This window comes from Lepus europaeus, chromosome 7, assembly GCF_033115175.1.
Source record: "Lepus europaeus isolate LE1 chromosome 7, mLepTim1.pri, whole genome shotgun sequence".
NCBI lineage: Eukaryota > Metazoa > Chordata > Mammalia > Lagomorpha > Leporidae > Lepus > Lepus europaeus.
In genome coordinates this window covers 15,411,599-15,434,065 of record NC_084833.1, presented here as the reverse complement: position 1 = coordinate 15,434,065, position 22,467 = coordinate 15,411,599, and the positions used below count along the sequence as shown (strand labels likewise).

At 39.4% G+C, this 22,467-nt stretch overlaps 1 protein-coding gene across 1 annotated transcript; it reads left to right on the top strand.

Annotated features, from left to right (window-relative positions):
- Positions 1-12,409: 12,409 nt before the first annotated feature.
- LOC133764267 (olfactory receptor 141-like) lies at positions 12,410-21,357 on the top strand (the record flags this gene model as incomplete). Its single annotated transcript, XM_062197939.1, has 2 exons — positions 12,410-13,328; positions 21,338-21,357. Coding segments are annotated over exons 1-2 (939 nt in total), but the record flags the coding sequence as incomplete, so codon positions are not given.
- Between the last annotated feature and the right edge of the window lie 1,110 nt (positions 21,358-22,467).

The window sequence follows — 22,467 nt, the reverse complement described above, 5'->3', positions numbered from 1 at the left end:
GGGACTAGAACACGGCACCCATATGGGATGCTGGCACTGCAGGTGGAGGATTAACCAAGTGAGCCACTGTACCAGCCCCAAAATTGTTTATTTTTAGTAACAACAGATCCAAAAATTTACAAAATTGCTTTATTATTCATCTAGAGTTGTAAAGAATGTACAGAGACAAATTAACAATCAAATTCAAATGATTTGGCTGGCGCCACGGCTCACTAGGCTAATCCTCCGCCTTGTGGCGCCAGCACTCTGGGTTCTAGTCCCGGTCGGGGCACCGATCCTGTCCCGGTTGCCCTTCTTCCAGGCCAGCTCTCTGCTGGGGTCAGAGAGTGCAGTGGAGGATGGCCCAAGTGCTTGGGCCCTGCACACCATGGGAGACCAGGATAAGCACCTGGCTCCTGCCATCAGATTGGCGCGGTGCGCCAGCCGCAGTGCGCCAGCCACGGTGGCCATTGGAGGGTGAACCAACGGTAAAGGAAGACCTTTCTCTCTGTCTCTCTCACTGTCCACTCTGCCTGTCAAAAAAATAAAAAATAATAATAATAAAATAAAATAAATTAATTAATTTAAAAATTCAAATGATTTAATAGTTGAATGTGTATAAATAATCACAAATGAAATACATTACAAGTTTCTAAGAGTGGAATGTATGAGGTTTGGGAGACTTTTTTTTTTTTACTGATTTAGTTACAAACTCAGTTTTGACCCAATATTTGCTAATGGAATATATATATAAAAATGTATGAGAAAAAATTTCAATATATTATCATCTTAAATGTATAATCAAAAGTGGCACACTAAAGGAAATTTAATTTTATATTTATTCTTTACACACTTAATTAGACTACTTGACTCTACTATTTGGTCATGCAAATGCGTTGTTATTTTTAAAAGGAATATACATTGAAGAAAATGTCTAACCTCACATCTGGCTTTAATCAGGAAACTACATGATGAACCTACACTTTAAAATTCTAAACTTTGTGTTACCTATTTGAACCAGATACATCATTTAACCACTGGCAAGAATTTTATTGATCCTGCTCTTTTACTCATGACTCCGAATTACCTTAGAACATAAGAATTAATATTCACCAAAATATCCTTTTCTTTCTTTAGGTCTTCCTGTAACTCTTCTACAAAAAAATTAAGTTGGGCATGCAGTCAAAAGTACAGGAATAGGGCCAACATTGAATTAGAAAACACACACTCTCATCCACAAATACAGCTATATTCAGAAAAATAACATTAAAGACATCATTCACATAAAGCAATAATTTTTATCCTATGCATTTTAATAATTTGAGTAATGTATTATTACATATCAACAAAAACATCATTGCTCCAACTTTTATTCTCATTACTTCTACTCCATCTAGTGGCAACCACTTTTTATAATAACCACATTTTATGTTTACTCAAATATTTCGATTCTTTGCATGGTACCGTGAACTGTGTGTATATGAGCATCATCAAAAATGTTCTATGAGACATCAAACTTTATGTTTACTCAAATATTTTAATCAAATGCATAAATACATCTATAGTACTACTTATTTTTAAATTGGCTCATTTTCCCCATTAAGCCTTAAGATTATCAGGTTTAATTTTATTCATTGCTCCCAATTTTGTCATTCACTTGCTGCATGAGAATTTTTGTTGTTTCTGAATCTTATCTGTTACAAACTATAAATGAGTTCAAATATTTTATTCTTCATTAGATCATATAAAATAATATGAAGTTTATAGTTTTGGATTATCCAAGGAAAACATCAGGACATATAGTATTAAAATGTCCAATTCTCCCAAATGGAAGACTTCCATATTGTATTCCCAGGTAGAACTTAAGGGAATTTACTTAATAATTTAATTACTTATAATATTGCCCAGCAATTTTAACCTTGGTAAAGCAAAGGAAGTGTTGAGATATCATTGCAGTTACTTTGAACAATGATTAGAAATTAATTAGATTGCAGGGAAAAATGCATATCCAGAAGACACATATAAAAATTAAATCTGATTTAATCAATACAGTCAATGCAATAGCTAAAAGGATAAAATTTTTGAACATGAAGTGCATCTTCATATCTTCAGATTTGCCAATATATTCTAACATATGAAGTGAGAGAAAATATTTTTATTTAAATTTTTTTTATTTATTTATTTGACAGAGTTAGACAGTGAGAGAGAGAGAGACAGAGAGAAAGGTCTTCCTTCCATTGATTCACCCCTCCCAATGGCCGCCACGGCTGGCACTGCGCTGATCCAATGCCAGGAGCCAGGTGCCTCCTTCTCCTGGTCTCCCATGCAGGTGCAGGGGCCCAAGCACTTGGGCCATCCTCCACTGCTTTCCCGGGCCTCAGCAGAGAGCTCAACTGGAAAAGGAGCAACCGGGACTAGAACCCAGAGCCCATATGGGATGCCAGCGCCACAGGCAGAGGATTAACCAAGTGAGCAATGGCTCCAGCCCTGTGAGCAAAAAATAATTTTAATTAATTAATTAAACTTTATCAAATTAATAAATTTGATTAATTAACTTTTGTATATTGTTATGTTTTGAATAATTCATCAAAATTTTATTTGATAAAATCATAATCTGCAAATTCATGTGTTGATGTATTTGAAGGTGTAGACTTTGGTAGGTAATTAGGATTACGAAGTCATAAAAGTGAGGCTCTCATGATGGAACTTATGGCTTGATAAAAAAATTGAAGAAACACCTGAGCAACATATAATAACTATAACCATCAGATGCCTTCCACTATGTTACTACACATCCAGGAATTCATCAGCAGATGGAATTCCTTAATTGTAAACTTCTCCCCCTCCAGAACAAGGACCAAATGTATGTCCATTCTTTATAAATCACCCAGTCTCAGGTATTCTGTTATAGCATCCAAAGTGCACCAAGACATTTATCAAAGAACATAATCAAAAAGTGAAAAGATAACTTCTGGGGTGATAAAAATACATACTTGGAAATTATATTTGTGAAGAGCAGAATATCTGGAACATATAGATAGTTTATATATCTCAAAATTATGTGATAGAATACCCCGTTACAATAAAGTGGACTAAAAACCTTTAAAATAATTTTGATCAATGTGTAATATTTTTACATTTTTATAGCACACTGAAAAGCATTCCAACATTTGTGCATTATGAAAATTGAAAAAGTCCAGAAGAATATCTGTTTCTTTACATTTTCATTCAGTTTGTAACTGAGGAAAGGATTTCTAAATATACTTCTCAAAAGGATATACTGGCCAATATGATTATGGAAATGTATCCAACCTTATTATTTATTGTGGAATTGTGATTCATTGCTGCACGAAATACCACTTTAGACTTACAGAGGTCATTAAAAAAACAAGTAGCAAGTGTTGACAAGGAAATGGAATAATTTATACCCATTAATTTATATATTGCTGGTGGAAATGTAAAATATAACATGAATTAGCAACAGTGGGAATCGGCATGCTGATTCTTTGAAAGGTAAACATAGAAGTCCTATGTTATTTCACAATTCTGCTCCTACACATTTAAAGATTTTAAGATAGGTGCAATAATGAGCATATGTACCTATGCAATACTATGCACACAAGCCAAAAGTTAGAATGAACTTAAATATTTAACAACAGAATAAATAAATTTTATACATATATACAACAAGATATTTTTCATCCATCGGAAGTAGTTAAGTGTTATGAGTTTTTCCTAGCAGCTAATGAGTCACTTGAGATGCCCACATGCCACATTGGTTCGAGTCTTGGCTCTGTTCCTGATTCTAGCTTCTCAGTTATGTACACCTTAGAAGATAGTATGTGATGTATCAAGAAACTTGTTACCAGCCATCCATTTGAGACACCAGGATTGGGTTATCTGTGTGTAGCTTTTTTTTTGTTAATTATTCATTACCATTTGAAGAGAAGAATTGTATTTATTTTCAATAACAATGCTTTGCACTTAAGGATCTATTGTCCTGGGTCTGGCATTGTGGTAAAGCACTACAGCTTCCACCTGCAATGCCAGCATCCCATATGGAAGTCAGTTCACGTCCCAGCTTCTCCATTTCCAATGCAGCTGTCTGCAAATGGCCTTGGAAAAGCAGCAGCAGAAGGCCAAAGTGTTAGGGCACCTGCCACCCCCATGGGAGACCTGGTGAAGCTCCTCGCTCATGGCCTTGGCCTGGCTAGCACTGACTGTTGCAGCCATCTGGAGAGTGAACCAGTGGATGGGAGATCTCTCTGTCTCTCCCCATTTATTTTGTTTAAGTTTGTATTTAATGAATGAAAGTTTTCATAGATACAACTTTAGGAATATAGTAGTTTATTCCCCTGTACCCCCCCCCCCCCCAACTCCCATTCCACCTACCTCTCCCACTCCCATCACCTTTTTCATTATGGTTCAATTTTAGTTTGATTTTATATACCGAGGACCAAGACCATGTTTAGCATAGATTTCAACAGTTTGCACTCACGCACACACACAACATAGAGAGCACAATTTGGGAAAACAATTTGCTGTAGATTTTCATAGTACAATCTGTGTGTAGCTTTGACCTAGCTAAAATCCGTCTGATATGGACATTTGGGGAGTGAACTAGTACATGGAAATATTTTCTCTCCCTGTGTCAGCTTGGAAAGAAAGGAATGGCAGAAGTTTTCTTAATGTATAGATGGCAGTGACATAAGTATATTGGAACTAGACAGAAACAGTGGTTGTAAATCACTGTGAATGTAAGCATTGCCACTATAATTTTCTGTTTAAATGGTTTTATGGCATACATATTTTGCTTCAATAAATTATTTAAATTTTTAAACTATTATTTCATTACTTTTTTTTAACTTTTATTTAATGAATATAAATTTCCAGTGTACAGCTTATGGATTACAATGGCTTCCCCCTCCCACCCACAACCCTCCCCTCTCCTCCTCCCTCTCCCCCTCCATTCGCATCAAGATTCATTTTCAATTCTCTTTATATACAGAAGATCAATTTAGTATAAAGATTTCAACAGTTTGCACCCACATAGAAACACAAAGTGAAACATACTGTTTGAGTACTCGTTATAGCATTAAATCACAACGTACAGCACATTAAGGACAGAGATCCCACATGAGGAGCAAGTGCACAGTGACACCTGTTGTTGACCTAACAAATTGACACTCTAGTTTATGGTGCCTGTAACCACCCTAGGCTCTCGTCATGAGTTGCCAAGGCTATGGAAGCCTTCCAAGTTTGCCGACTCTGATCATATTTAGACAAGGTCATAAAAGACAGAGTGAGGATAGTAACCAATGATCCTAAGAGTGGCATTTACCAGGTTTGAACAATTATACAGCATTAAGTGGGGAAGAGGACCATCAGTACACACAGGTTGGGAGTAGAGCCATTGGTGGTAGAGTAGAGGTTATGATTACAAAGGAATGAGGCCCAAGTGCGCTAGACAGGGTCTAGAACAAAGGACAGAGTCATTATTAGAGGACGTAAGAAAGATGCTGTCTAAGCTACAATTAAGTTTTCTGATTGAGAGGCAAATAGAACCTGACAGAAGGGGCTTGATAATAATCTGTTGGGCTTTAGGCCTTGTAAGTTAAGAGGCCCAGACCTATCTATCTCTTCACGTGGGGTACATCCTAAGGGAGGTGTGAACCTCCTAGGGGAAGGCACTCTGTTGACTTTCATTACTTGGCTGGCCTGGGAGGAGAGCTGGCCAGGTAAAGGCAGGTGGCATCTCTAACAAGAAATTTACAGTTCTGCCTGCAATGTTGCTGACCCTACTTGACCATCCCCTCAGCTGCAGTGGTCACTTTGGAAGTTGGGCTGAGTGAAGGGCTTTTCAGCTTAGAGCCAATAAGATCTGTGGCTCTGACCTGGGCATCCTTCGACTCCAGGGCAGGTCCATTTCCAGTGATCCAACTCTTGGCAGAGTTGCCAGGGCTCTTCACAAGCTGACTTCTGCTGAAGCCCAGGCTTACCACATTGAAAGTCACTGCAGTGGACTGGCCTGTTGGGTCTGCTTGAGGGCAGATCACTGTACAGATCAGCCATTAATAGGCCTGCCACCCATTGCTTCTGATGCCGAGCTTTCTTTTCCTCCTGGTTTGTGTTAAAGCAGACCAGAGGATGCAAGTCAAGGGAGTGCCCAAGTCCCATCTCTAATCTTCGGTGGCCTGAACTACAAGTCTATAGTCACAGGCATGTTCTGTAGTAGTTTTTCTAAGGTAGACAATGCCCATGAGGAAAATTATATTCTCACTTTAAAACTGTCTTTCCCTTTGGTCTGAAAGGGAGGTTTTTTCTACTTACTGTATACTTGGCTGATGGTGAAGTGAATTTAGCTATGAGATTATTATTTAAGTTCTTATTTTGGCTATGCTATTACAGAAAAATGTTAGCCATCTCTTTTATAAGGTCTAAAGATTAAATTGTGCATCCTACAGATTCCTTCATAATAGAATTAGTTTCCTACCTTGAAGAGAATAGAGAAATGAAAGAACAAGTTGGGCTTAGAATAGAGAAATGAGGGAGCAAGTCCTAGATCGCTTGCTGACATTAGCAATATCACATGAATACTTAGCAAATAGTTTTGACCATTAGATAACAACTTAAGAAAACATTTACCAGAAGGTCCAACGCCTCCTATAAATTTTAAGAATCATGTATTTGAAAACACCTCTTAAATATCTAACATGGTGTACTTTGTTTAACCAGTAAACTTAAGCACAACCATCTAAAATGTTTTTAGTTTCTTTCTACCAACACGTTTAAAACATATGATACACAGATTCAGGTCACACAAATTAAAATGTATCTTTGATTGATTTTAGCAGCTTAAATTTATGGGCAATCTTATCTATAAGCCATTTAAAATAAAACTCTTAATAAAATTTCCCCATGTGGACATACAATATGTACACACATATAACATAGCATAGTAGACCAATATAGCAATTTTAATAATAGCTTTTAAAATCTTTAACTCTTTTTGTAGATTGCCAATTGATTTGAATTGCTTTTTGTTTTTAGTCACCTCAGTTAACCATACTTTCTCTCAGTTGGTACTGTTAATACATTATTGGCTTCATCTGTTTACAGAGCCATCCCAAAGTACTAAATACAATAGAAGTGGCTAGAAAAAGTCCATAGGAACCTATAGGAGGACAGCTAAACACAGAACCAACAACGCTTTAGTTTTATGAGCAGCACATCATATATAACTGTGGATGACAAAATACTTTAAGTCGCCGTGTTTAAAATTATAAACTCATCAACCAACAAGAGGCACTTGCTTACTTCACAGTATTTTTGAAAGCACCTGTAGGATTTTACAAGAATTTAACCCTTTAGGCCTCTGGGACTTTCTCATTAAGATAACTATCATGTCTAGTAACACAAGATCATTAGACTTTTTAATTCTCAAACATTTGTATTAATAGCATTTTCCATTATAGAAACTTAAAGTTTGGTACCACATCACATCTTGACAGTACTTCTAATATAATCCAAATAGCCTGATTAGTTGGTGTCTCTATAAGATGAGAGACATAGGTCTTTTGATTTTTTCAGTTGGGCCCAAACTGGAAAAACCAAAGTCCAAGATTTACTGGAAATTTTAGAGACCAGATTGTTTGAAACTTTGATTTTTTGAATGCCTGTCAAGAATTCCAAGAAGGCTCAAAATCCAAAATAGCTGGTTGAAATAAGATTCCTTAAAATCATGACATAACATAGACCAAATTTGATCATTGTTACAGGTGATTATTCAAATCCTTGAAAATAAGCACATATTTAAATAACCCATAGCTCTTAATAAAAATTCAGCTGTTTTTGAACAATTGGAATTTAACAGACATCAAGAGAACATAATAGATTACTTTAACACATTGCTTTAACAGAGCATCAGAGTTTAATTCTATGTCAAAGAGAAATTGAGCTTCCTGTGATCTTTTGCTGTGAGGTTTCCTTCCTTTACCTTCTTTCATATTGGTGACCATGTTTCTGTGTTTCTGTGTGTAACACATCTTTAAGCATCTTTTGCAGGGCAGGATGAGTGGCAACAAATTCTTTCAGTTTCTGTTTGCTATGAAAAGTCTTAATTTCACCTTCATTCACAAATGAGAGCTTTGCAGGATATAGTATTCTGGGCTGGCAGTTTTTCTCTCTTAGCACCTGGGCTATGTCTCGCCATTCCCTTCTAGCTTGTAGGGTTTCTGATGAGAAGTCTGCTGTGAGTCTAATTGGAGATCCTCTAAGAGTGATCCGACGTTTCTCTCTTGCACCTTTTAGGATCTTTTCTTTATGTTTCACTGTGGTGAGTTTGATTACAACATGTCGTGGTGAGGATCTCTTTTGGTCATGTTTATTAGGGGTTCTATAAGCTTCCTGTACTAAGATGCCTCTGTCCTTCTCCAAACCTGGGAAATTTTCTGCTAGTATCTCACTGAAAATGCCTTCTAATCCTTTCTCCCTCTCCATGCCTTCAGGAACTCCTAGAACCCGAATGTTGGGTTTTTTAATAGTATCCTGTAGATTCCCAACAATATTTTTTAGATTTCTAATTTCTTCTTCTTTTCTTTGGTTTGCCTGTTTCCTTTCCTGTTCTCTGTCTTCTAAGTCTCATATTCTCTCTTCTGCTTCACCCATTCTGTTTTTAAGGCTCTCTAATGTGTTTGTCATTTGATCTATTGAATTCTTCATTTCATTATGATTTCTCGTCACTATCACAGTTTCTTGTTCCACTAGTTGTTTCATTTCATTTTGATTCCTCCTTAATATTTCCTTTTCACGAGAGAGATTTTCTATCTTGTCCATGAAGGATTTCTGTAGTTCAAGAATTTGTTTTTGAGAACTTCTTAATGTTCTTATCAATTTTTTGAGATCTGCTTCTTGCATTTCTTCTATCTCATCATCTTCATAATCTTGAATTGGGGTGTCTTTTTCATTTGGGGGCGTCATAGTGTCTTCCTTGTTCTTGTTACCTCGGTTTTTGCGTTTGTTGTTTGGCATGTTGAAGATATTTGGTTTCTTCACTGTGGTGTTTTTTCTTGTTACACTATGGCTCTATATTAAGTGGACTGTCTGCTTTCGGTGGAGCCTTAGAGGCTTGAGATGAGTGTGGACTGAGAGCTGTGTTTGGTTCCTCAGGGTTGAGGGTGTGTCAAAGATGACACTCCCAGGTTAGGTATGGTAAATCTCTATTTCTTTCTTTCTTTTTTTGATTCAAAAGGGTAGTAATTCCGCACAGCTGAACGTAATTGGAGGTAGTTAGGCAAATGATATACCCAGAGGAGCCAGAGATTGGAAGCTCTTTCCCAAGGACCACACAGGGAATCTGTGCTGCCTTCAGTGTGGGCTCCAATTCTCCTGCAGTCTCCCACTGGGTTGTCAAGTTAGATGCTAATCTCCTGTTATTTCACCCCTCCCCCCAGAGTCAGGTTTTTCTGCTAGGCTCAGGGCCGGTGCAGACCTGAGGTCGCCTTGCTTATGACGTATGACCAAAATGGCGCCTGCTGTTTGTCTTGCTCGCCTTTGAGGGGTGAGCGGAGAGAGAGAAACTCGTGTCCGTATCGGTCACTTTTTTTTTTCCTCTCTCTCTTTAGTTAGCCTGGTGAACTTTTCCCCATGGAGTTTCAAGCCTCATTCCCTCTAGTCTCCTCTTTCCACTTGCCTGCTGGTGTCTCGGGCTATTGAGGTTTGGCTCACCTCGCATTCCAGCGCTGGTGTGTTGAGTCTGCCACTGGTGTCCCGAACTTGGGCTCCCACGCTCTCCACGCAGGTCCACAGTGAATCACTAGTTCCAGAAGAGTTTCCTCTGCTGTTTTTTCCCCTACTCTTCCTTGACCCTGCAGTATCTCCACTTTTATTAAACTGTCTCTGCCCCCGGACTAATAGTGTGCTCCCTTCCTATTCCGCCATCTTGCCGCTCTCTATTTCATTACTTAATCGTCATTTATGTTTCTTTTAATGAAGTGTCTGAATTTATATTTTACTCATCAATTTTATGGATATTCTCTATAGCAGAGTGTATGTACTGTACATAGTAAAATAGTTGCTGTTTTAACTTGGTTAGGACTTTTTAGTTATATAAAAATTTCAAGTCTAGGGCAGCCATGTCAAATTGTATTAACAAGTTACCCACATTTAAAAAATATAGTTAGTTAATAAGATTCAACTAACCACAAAAGCTCTGAAGGGGTTAATGGTGCAAGTAGGCATTTTTTTTGTGTTCAAACATACCTGTTTGTCATAATAAATAATTTAAATGTAAAGGAGTATAGTTGCATTTTCATAGTCACACTATTTCATTTTTGATTTATTTGCGCCAGACATTAGTATCATAAAATTAAAGTTCATTTGTATACTCCCTTCTCTTCCTATTAAATCTGACTCTGTCAATTTATCTCCTTTATCCAAGGTGAGCCCTATCTCCAGTTTCTCATCCATAGGCAAACTGTATTCCTTTATTAATGCGTTTGTATACTCATACACAAAATGTAATATTGCAGATATTTTAAACCTATTTATATAATAATGAATATATCACTCATAAATTTCCTTTTTTCTTTTCATTCAAACATATTTTGCAGTTGTTTTCATTAATTCACTCAGTTATATGTTGTTATTGATTTTTGTTAGATATATAAATTAGACATTTCAGTTTCCAAATGGTTGTAACTTTAATCTTCCGATTAGCAGTTAGTAATGTTTGCTATACTTCATATCTTCAACCATGACTTTTTAACTACAGACACAAATATTTGGGTTTTTTTTGAGTGTGTAGGAGAGTTTAGTATTATTTTATATTTTCCAGGTTATATTATATTAATATATATACCTTGATCATAAGAGCTTCTTTATGTGACTCTCTGCATATAGAATTTATCCATTATCCAATGGCAGTAAAACATATCTATTTATTTATTTTTTTTTCTTTTTTTAATGAATATAAATTTCCAAAGTACAGCTTATGGATTACAATGGCTTCCCCCCCATAACTTCCCTCCCACCCGCAACCGTCCCCTTTCCTGTTCCCTCATACATCACTGTATATATTTTCTCTACTTTACATCTTCTTCTAATTTACTTGTGATTATTTAATCATGCAGGTATTTAAGGTTCCAAATGACAAAGGCTATAAATTTTTGTAATTTTGATTGTGTCTAGGAATCTCTTTCATGATAAATCTCATACAATGTTCATTTGAATGGTAGATTAGAAAGATAGATAGATAAATAGATAGATAACAGATAGATTTAAAATTTAAAAAATCAGAGATTAAGAAGTAGTGTTCTCTTTGCAGTAAATATCCATGTGGCTAACAGTGAATAACAGCTTCCAGACAGGAAAAAGCACAGAAGATTGTAAAGAGTAGATTTTTACAAGAGATGCTCTGTGTTTGTATTGTTGAGGTTTTATTTAAATTGTTAGCCTTGATTCTGAAAAATATCTTTTCACCATGCTTTTGTGTTCAAAGAATATTTTGCATTGCAATTAAGGTATAAAAACATTCCTTGGCGAGTGAGAATGAGATTAAAAAAAAAAAAAAAAAACTACAGGGCTGGCGCCTCGGCTCAATAGGCTAATCCTCCACCTGCGGCGCCAGCACTCTGGGTTCTAGTCCAGGTCGGGGCGCAGGATTCTGTCCCGGTTGCCCCTCTTCCTGGCCAGCTCTCTGCTGCGGCCCGGGAGTGCAGTGGAGGATGGCCCAAGTCCTTGGGCCCTGCACCCGTATAAGAGACCAGGAGAAGCACCTGGCTCTTGGCTTTGGATCAGCGCTGTGCGCCGGCTGCAGTGTGCCATCCACAGCAGCCATTGAGGGGTGAACCAATGGCAAAAAAGGAAGACTTTTCTCTCTGTCTCTCTCACTGTCCACTCTGCCTGCCAAAAAAAAAAAAAAACTACAATTAAATGTTAATCAACAGAAGTAACCATATGGAAGGAAACAGAAGGCAAAGGGAAAAAAAAAAAAAAGGAAGAGAGTCAGGAGGGCAGGATGACAGAGAGGGAGGGGGAACTTGGGAAGCAGTGACAAAGGATTCATTTTAGAGTAGTTTCAGGATTGTTCCTTAAAGATTTATTTATTTAGTTAGTTATTTAGTTATTTATTTAAGAGTTATGCAGAGAGAGGAGAGGCAGAGAGAGAGAGAGAAATCTTCCATTCGATGGTTCACGCCCCAGTTGGCCACAACAGCAGGAGTTCAGTCACTGAGTGCACAATTATTTCTTCTGCTTGATTCTGCAGGGTTGGCACCATTCCTGATCTCCATCTTGTATTGACTCCTATTTCACAATTGGACACTATGAAGATATATTTAAAGTTTTCTTGAGTTCTCATACTACTTAATTTCCAAAGTAACGTGAACTTCATTGTATGAATATCTACTATTTTGTTCAAGGAAGTTTGAACATGAAGAATACCACAAAAATTACTGTCTTTGTGCTGAAGGGCTTCACTGAGGATCCTGAACTGAAGATCATTCTCTTCTTCCTATTTCTAGCAATCTATCTCTTTACCCTCATGGGGAACTTAGGACTGATTGTGTTGGTCATGGGAAACTCTAGGCTTCACAACCCCATGTATTATTTCTTATGTGTATTGTCCTCCGTTGATGCCTGTTATTCTTCAGTTATAACTCCAAATATGTTAGTAAATTTTATGTCAATAAATAGATCCATCTCATTTCTTGGATGTGCAACACAATTATTTCTTGCTGTTACTTTTGGAACCACGGAATGCTTTATCTTAGCTGCCATGGCCTATGATCGCTATGCAGCCATCTACAACCCACTTCTGTATTCAGTGAGCATGTCACCCAAGGTCTATGTGCCTCTCATCATTGCCTCCTATCTTGGGGGAATTTTGCATGCCATTGTGCACACAGTGCCCACATTCAGCCTTTCCTTCTGTGCATCCAATGAAATTAGGCATATTTTTTGTGATATTCCTCCTCTCCTTGCTATTTCCTGTTCTGACACCCACTTAAACCAGCTTCTCCTCTTCTTCTTTGTAAGCTCCATTGAGGTTGTCACCATCCTGATTGTCTTGGTCTCTTATGGTTTCATTCTTCTGGCCATTCTGAGGATGGATTCTGCTGAAGGGAGGCGAAAAGTTTTCTCTACATGTGGCTCTCACCTCACTGGAGTGTCTATTTATTATGGAACCATCCTCTTCATGTATGTGCGACCAAGCTCCAGCTATGCTCTGGAGTATGACATGATAGCATCAGTGTTTTACACCATCGTGATTCCCATGCTGAATCCCATCATCTACAGTTTGAGGAACAAAGATGTGAAAGAGGCCATGAAAAGAGTATTTCGGAAAAATTGCACTTTACATACTAAACATTAAATTAAAAAACTTGAGACCAATTTTCCAATTCTCTTTTTCAAAAGTTCTGACAAAAATGCTTTATGTAATTAATATTTTTCTCTCCTTAAAACAGTTTAAAATAAAGATCATAACCAATTCCCTATCTATGTGGTTTTACACTATAGAAAGTATGGCATCTATTTATTTTTTACTATATTCATACATAAGTGACTTCCTTAACACGCACAGACACAACTTTATATATGAGGAGTCTTTTTTTAGAAAGGATTTATTTCATTTATTTGAAAGACAGAGGTACAGAGAGAGGTAGAGACAGAGATAAGACTTCCATTTGCTGTCTTACTCCCCACATGGTTATAATGGGCCTAAGCTGAGCCAATCCAAAGCCAGCAACCACAAGTTTCTTCTGTGTCTCCCACGTGAATAGAGGGGCCCAAGAACTTAAGCCATCCTCTGTTGCTTTCCAGATTACATTAGCAGGGAGCTGGACTGGAAGTGGAGAAGATGGGACTCAAACCAGTGCCCATATGGGATGCCAATGCTGCTCCACTACAGTGCCAACTAATATATGAGGAGACTTTAAATATCTCATAGGAAGTGGAATAAAACCTAAGTGTTCTTTGGTACAGAACTTTTGTAATCCATGATTACCTATGTCCTTAAAGTGTTTATGAAAAATGCTTAGACTTCATTACAAAATACCACAGGCTGGAATGCTTGAACAACAGAAAATATTTACTTACTGCTCCAGAGACAGAAATTTAGTCAAAGTGCTGGCTGGGGTAGCTTCTTATGAGGATTTTCTGCAAGGTTTGCTGTGCCATCTACCACCTCTGTCTTCAGATAATCTCTCTTCTGTTTATGTCAGGCCCTGAATCCTTCTTCTAATAAGAATACCAGTCATTCAGGATTGAGGTCTACCTAGACGATTTCACTTTCCTTAATTATCTCTCTAAAGATCCTAACTTTGAATAGTTTCATTTTGAATTACTGAGGATTTATATTTCAACATACAAATTTTATACACACATATAAACATACATATGCAAATATATATATGCATTTGTGTGTTTATATATATGTCATTAAAACATACAGTGTTGTCTTACATCCCCACAGATCTAAAATTGTATAGACTCCAATAGCTATAATTATATAGAACTCTATATTATACTAGCATGGGCAAATAACATCGAATCAACCACAATACTGCCCATCACTTAATATTACATAAGTCTAGAAGATTTTGCATGAAGTCACTGGTAACTGATTCCCATTAAAATCAATCTGCTCCACTTTCAGATCTATTCATCTGTAAACTCATCATAGCACATCATACATGTACCATGGATAATGTATTCAAATCCTTGGGTTTCATACTGACAGTATTTTTCTTCTTTTTTACTATATCCTCCAGAGAATGGGTACAATGCCCATTTTTTTAATTACTCACAAAACAAGATACACTTGATATTGGCATTTATCAGGATTTTATGTTGTCTTTTTCCCTTTTTTCCCTTTTTGCTTTTTTTTGCACCGTTGTGGACCCTTGCTGACCTGCGCCTTCAGGGTGTGTGTCTTTTGGGCCCCATGCTTTCTGGCCTGCATGCTCCTCCATGAGGCTGGCTCCAGGTGCTCAGTATGAATCCAAATTTCCCTCTCTCTTTTACATAGAGCCCTCACTCTCCTATGCATCTCTCTCACTAAATAAAAAACTTAAAAACTTATCATGCTGCCTCATTTATTTATGCCAGTATTCAGAATTCTTCCTTGAATATGAGGCAAGCACCCACATATAATAATTTCAAATTATTATTAAGCACCTGGTAACATAATGGCACCCCAGTGATATCAGAGATGACCCTCTAAAATCAATACGAACATGTGGCCCCTAAAAGTTCCCCGGAAGTGTCATCTGAGATGCCACATATGCTACCGGAATTTGGGGTGCCATACATTATCACCATATGCTTATCAATAAATCCCCAATATTAATAAGCCTTAGAGGGTTCTTGCCTAATATTTAGAGAAGACTTCCAAATACTGGCATCCATAAACAAGGAAGCATGGTACATTTTAGGCTTTTTTAGTGTGAAAGATGCATAGGAGAGTGAGAGCTTTATCTAAGAGAGAGAGAGAGAGAGAGATAAATCTGGGTTCATACAGAGAACTAGGAACCAGCCACATGGAGAAGCATCTAAGCCATGTAGCACTTACTAAACCTTAAATAAATAACTAAAAACACAGGCAATGGAGTTTGACACTTAGATATAACTAGAACTTATGATGCATAATATCACACAATAGAACAAAGTAAAACGTTGGGATCAAGTTTTACCATTTATGTTAATGCTGTAGTTTTTTTGAGAAAAGAAACACCACATGGGAAGTTAGTACACAGTGACTTCTGTTTTACTTTAACAATTTATACTCTTATGTGTGATGTCAGTGATAACCCGAGGCCCTTAATGTGAGCTGCCTAGGCCATGGAAGCCTTTTGTGTTCCACAAACTCCATCAATATTCAGACTCGGCCATATGCGAAGTTCTCTCCTCCCTATGGAGAAAAGTGTATCCTTCTTTGATGGCCACTCTTTACCACTGGGGTCACACCCAGGGAGGTTCTCCACGTAGGGACACTTTTCACACAAGGGTCCTGGCTTTCCATGACTGAAATGCTCTTATGTGCTTTCTAGCCAGATCAGAATGCCTTTACGGCTGATTTCGAGGTCACTGAGTGCTACTTAAAGCAATTGCCACTCTATGAGTCTGCTGTACAGAATTCTTCCCATGTTAGAGCATTCACTCCTCTTTAATTGTATTATTATTCATAGTAAATGCTTAATCCTATTGACACTTTAACATTTAATTCCACTTATATGATCATTTTAAACTTAAGATGTTACCATTACCATCCAGCCCAAGGGGATTTGCGATCTCATAGCAAGTTTTTTGGTTTTTTGTTTTTTTTTTGTTTTTTTTTTTTTGACAGGCAGAGTGGACAGTGAGAGAGAGAGACAGAGAGAAAGGTCTTCCTTTGCCATTGGTTCACCACCCAATGGCCGCCGTTGCCGGCGGCCAGTGCACCACGCTGATCTGAAGCCAGGAGCCAGGTGCTTCTCCTGGTCTCCCATGGGGTGCAAGGCCCAAGCACTTGGGCCATCCTCCACTGCACTCGTTGGCCATAGTAGAGAGCTGCCCTGGAAGAGGGGCGACCGGGACAGAATCCGGCACCCAGACCAGGACTAAAACCCAGTGTGCCAGTGCCACTAGGCAAAGGATTAACCTGTTGAGCCACGGCACCGGCCCCTATAGCAAGTTTTAAACTGTACCATTAGAAGTAAGTCCAGAAGAATGCATGCAGAGCTATACAGCTTTACAGTCTCTGTATGACCTGAGAAAATAAAAAGACCCAGCTCTTTATGAGCTTAGTTATTTATTCTTTTTTTTTTTTTTTTTTTTTTTTTTTGACAGGCAGAGTGGACAGTGAGAGAGAGAGACAGACAGAAAGCTCTTCCTTTTCCGTTGGTTCACTACCCAATGGCCGCTGCAGCTGGTACGCTGCGCCAATCCAAAGCCAGGAGCCAGGTGCTTCTCCTGGTCTCCCATGCGGGTGCAGGGCCCAAGCACTTGGGCCATCCTCCACTGCACTCCTGGGCCACAGCAGAGAGCTGGACTGGAAACTGGGACAGAATCCAGCGCCCCGACCGGGACTAAAACCTGCGGTGCCAGCGCCGCAGGTGGAGGATCAGCCTATTGAGACACGGCGCCGTCCAAGCTTAGTTATTTTTAAGCATTTCAGATGGATACAATGCATTAGTTATAATTCCTTAATCCCATCTAGTTTAAGGGTCTCTCAATTATTAAGTGTAGATCTTTCAGAGAGTCTCCAAAGAAGCAGATGTAGAACTACCCATAGTTAAATCACTTTGTAACCTGGGGAGACAGGTGGTAAAAAGGGCTAAGCTTTGGCCAGTTATATCTCTGATCATCTACCTTAACCAATAATCTGACATCTCAGTGCTACTATACCTATTAAAGAACTTAATTCATATATATCATACCAGGGAAATATAAATCACCCAGTCTGAGAAATGCCATTCCAGACTGTTAGAACGCTGCTCCAGAGGTGAAAACAACAAACTGGAATAAAGGGTTCTACTCTGAAGACAAAAATAAAAAACAAAAACATGATTTAATGCCACTCCAGAGGCGAAAATAACAAATGAATAAGTGGGATACGCTCCAAAGTCAAAAATAATAAATTTAAAAAAACATGATTTAATATACATTGCTCTATTAATCACACACATAGCATGTGGTGGGCCATGGGAGCAGCCATCTTCGGGTGGAAGTACCACCCTCCAAGACAGAAAGTAGAGCGTCTTCCATGTTTGATGCTCCTCATCCCTGATGCTAACATGTTTCTAAGCAACCAGACAAGTTCTCCAATTTGAAATTAGCAATTGAAAGCTTGTATGATAAGGCCCAGGGACAAGGAGAAATGTTTTAGAACTTTTTTTAGCTGCTGATACTAGTGAAAAACTTAACCTTAGAAAAGCACATAAATTGTCTTTGAAACACAGAACAACCAATCTAGAATCCTTAGGAGTTTTTCCTCTGTGTAAATCTGTTTTATCTTCTTATTACATTGCACTAGCAACAACACCAAAGTCCTTAAAGCCAGAAACCACTGAAAAAAACAATCCATGACTTCCTTTTTGGATAGCTACCAGCAAAACAAAGAAAAAAGAAAGAAAAAAATCTCATTTGTCTTTTGCATGAGTGAGCTGCTCTTCTCCCCCAGGGCAGGGTGGCTCTAGCCTCACTCCAAGTGGTCCACTACCACACTAGGCTTCTCTCCCTGTGAAATCGGACATGACCCCCTAAAATTTACACTGAAACGTGGCCCCTTAAAGGGGCCCTAGAAATGCTATCTGGGGTGCCACATGTGCTACCGGAATTTGGGGTGCCATACGATTTCACCATGGACTTATTAATATTGGGGATTATTAATATTAATAGTTATTAATATTATTAATATTGGGGATTGATTGATAAACCCAAGAGGGCTCTTGCCTAATATTTAGAGAAGAATTCTAAATACCGGCACAGATAAACGAGACAGCATGGTACATTTTAAGCTTTTATTTAGTTAGATGCATAAGAGAGTGAGAGCTTTATTTAAGAGAGGGCGGTAAATCGGGGTTCATACCAAGCACCAGGAACCAGCCACATGGATGAGCATCTAGGCCAGGAACCTGGAGCACATGGTCCAAAGGCCATGTGTCCTAGAGGCGCAGGGCTACAGCAAGCCCCCTCCTGGCAAGAGTCCAAGCAAGAAGAAAGGGGCCCGGGGCCACATTGTGTTCCGGCTTTTAACCCACTTCCAAGGGGGAGTGGTTAATTAACCTGTTTGGCTGGTGGGCACCCAGGTCTGGCCAGGTAGGCAGGTAGGGAGATGAGGCCATACAGGGGCATGGCGAAGGTATCAGGTAAGGACATGAGGCCACACAGGGGCATGGCAAAGGTATCAGGTAGGGACATGAGGTCACACAGGAGCGTGGCGAAGGCATGGTCTTCCAGCTCACAAACCTAATCAATTTTAACCTGTATGCCTGCCTGCTTCACCTGTACTCATTTCAGCTTCCTTTGAGCGTGTTATGGCTGCTGCCTTTACACACTCCAGCAGGGGCGTGGCTAGCTCGAGACACGAGTGGAAGTACAGCTCCCTGTGGGTTGCCCTCCGGCAGACCCAAACCTAGGAGGCCAGATCCAGGGCACCTGTGGTGCCCAAATCTGGGGCCACTTCATACCACAAGTCTGGCCATCCTATCTCTGCCTTGCAGCCAGCACCAGGACTGAAGAAAAAGACACGCCTTTCCCCAGCCTGCCCACTTCACCAGAAGGGGCCTTTAAGGGAATTTTGATAACAGAGGCATTCCCCAAAATTTATTTAAAGGAAAAAAGTGGCAGCATGATACAAATTGGCTTCCTTGTGGCTTCCAACTCTATTTTTATTCCTGTACTCCATCCTTCCTCCATCTGGGTTAGTGCTTTCCCTACATGCCCACCTGCAGGTGGGTAAGGAGAACACAGGGCTTGAATGCGCTCACCCACAGAGAGTGCAAGCATTGAAACACTGGGACCTGCATTGACTTTCCAAGGAGGGGAGGGAAGCCCTTAGGCCTGGGCAGACAGACCAAGCTGTGTGGAGAGGGGCCCATGGTGCACATCGGCCCTGAGCTCTGGGTTCCGACAGTGGGGGCAGTGGTGGCCACAGCGCATGCTCCGGTGACTCCTTATCCAGGTGAATTTTGCGAGGGCGGGGGAGTCCCACCTGGGCAGCGACTCCTGGCTTGAGGCTGGAGCCATCAACACCCTGCTGGAGAGAGAGCTGCACTCAGCCACTTCCAAGGCTTGTAGGCTTCATTTGAAACAGACAACCGGCAGGACTTGGACTTTTTTTTTCTCACTGGTATCTTTTGGAAAAAACATGGATTGGTTTCCTTTCCCAGTCACACCAACTTTAAAGACGTGGTGTTACCGCTAATAAACTTCGAACAGAGATGAAGAGATTTTCTCAGAGGGCTAGCTTCTAAGCGTTCTAATCTGGTTGTAGTGTGCTTTAAAGACAATATGCGTGTTTCCTAAGGTTAAAGCCCTGGAAAAAAACTTTTTTCTCTTACAGATGATTAAAAAAGTTCTGAGAATTTTGGCTTTGTTTCTGGGTCTTTGATTTTAAATCAAGCATGCTTTCAATTGCTAATTTTGGGCTGGAAAACTGGTTTGGTTTCTTAGAAACAGGTTAGTATCAGGGAGGAACAATAAAGCTGGTGGATACTCCACTCCCCACCACAAAGGTTGGGACCTGCATTCCAAGATGGGGATACCCTCTCTGGGAACCTCCACCCTCACCTGAAGATGGGCAACAGACTCCACCCCAAGTTGACAGCCCCCACGGCCAGCCACAAGATGCATACCTGGTTGCTTGGTTAGGTGAGCTACTTTACTCTCTTTTTTTTTTTTTAAAAAAGATGATTCTACCCTTATTTGTTACTTTAAGCAGCCTAGCTCTCCTTTCTCACCCTTCTCAAGTGGATTTTTTAATTTTCTGGCTGTGCCCAAGTAAATGTATTTTTTTTTAATTTTCTTGGCTCTGCCTAGTTGTTTCTCTCCTTTGTTGTTTCAAATAGCCTTGTGCTTGTTCCACCCCTTCTTTTATATATATATATATATATATATATATATGCGTGTGTGTGTGTATAATACATATATACACAGTGTGTATATATATGTATGTAACACATATGCATTACATGTAATATATATGTGATACACATTTGTAATATGTATATATATGTGCTTATATAGTACATAAATACTATATGTATGATATATATTAAATAATATATATACATATACCTAAATTTCATAGTAAGTATAGTAACTCTGGGATATCAGATTACTTATTAATGCACATGTTCAGAGATACACTAGGCCCAAGCTTAGCCCTATTTAGCTTTGGTCTCCCAGGTTCCAAGATGATTTAACTGTGGGCAGCTCTACATCTGCTCCCGTGGAGACTCCCTTAGGATCTATACTTAATAGCTGAGAAGCTCTTAGACTAGATGAGATTACTAATGTCCACAAAGAAAGGATGATTATTCTCTGTAATCTTAATTCATATTACAGAACAGAAATTGCTTAGGCACATGCTTAAAGAATTATAACTAATGCAATGTATCCATGTCCAATTCTTAAGGATAATTAAGCTCGCAAAAAGCCGAGTCTGTTTTTATCTTCTCAGGTCCTACAGAGAAACTGTAAAGGTGTATAGCCCTGCATGTATTCATGTGGACTTACTCCTAGGGGTATAGTTTAAAAACTTGCCATGGGATCCCAATTCTACTTGGGCTGGATGGTGAAAGCAATGTCTTAAGATTTAAAGTGAACATAGGATTAAATTTTAAAGTGATCCTTTAAGTGGGATTGATTGTTAAAGTGATCATGTCAATAGGATTAAGGAACAGGTCCTTTTAAAACTTTGCCAGAGGGTGGGCAGGGAAGCAGGAGCAGCAAATCCCATTAGGATGGGGGTGGAGTTTGACACTGGTGATTGGGCCATGTGGCTACCTGGCTTTCAGCAATGGCAGTGGGAGCCAGGGCATAGGATGTAAATCAGGGTGTAGATCGCGTCATAGATAAGACTGCGTCATTTTCCCTAACAACACTCATGCAAAAAGTGTCCCTACATGGATAATCCCCCTGGATGAGATCCCAGTGAAAAGTAGTCATAAAAGAAGGATGTGTTGGGTAGGAAGTCAGAAATGAGCTTATGTGTGTGACAAAGGCCTAAGGAGTTGACATCTAGGTCCAGCATCCCCATCTCAAAGTCATCCAGATAATCTTCCAGGTGCAGACCAGTATCTCTACTTCAAATGCCCTGCCCCTTCTACCTGATAACCACCCTTCCTCTAAGGTGGGGTGATGCCAGCCAGGCTTCCCCCTGTCTGATAACATCAGGGTGAAAACTCAGAAAGGAATTTTTCGTATTTACATCCAAAAGGTCCTTTGTTAGGGAGGAGGAGAAGGAGAGGGGAGGGAAAACAAGACTGATCCCCTTAAAAACCCTGGCCTATGTGTAAACTGTGTGCTCAGCCCTCTGCCTCCCTGCTGAGCCACCCACCTGGTCTGCCCAGGTGTATTCTCTCCACTCAACCATGTAACCTTGCTCTCCCTCAGTGTGAGCAACTGGGCACTCTCTCTCAGGTTCTGTCTGGAGAGGTACCCATCCGTTGTTAAGGATGTCCCTACCCTAATAAACCTTGCTATTTGGCTTTCCACTTACTCTGTCTCACGCCTGAATCCTTTCTTGTGCAAAGACAAGAACCCTTGCTTTCTCTGGTAACAGATGTACCTTTCTCTAAAGGAAGGAGAGAATTTCCACTTTGCTTATGGCCTTGTATGAATACTGATGGGAGTTTGTGGATTCAAATTGTTTCCATAGGCTAGCCTGGGCAGCTCATGTCAAGAGCCTTGGGTGATCACTGACTTCATACATAAGAGTGTTAATTATTAAATTAACAACAGGAGTCACTATACACTAACTTCCTAAGTAGGACCTCTGTTCTC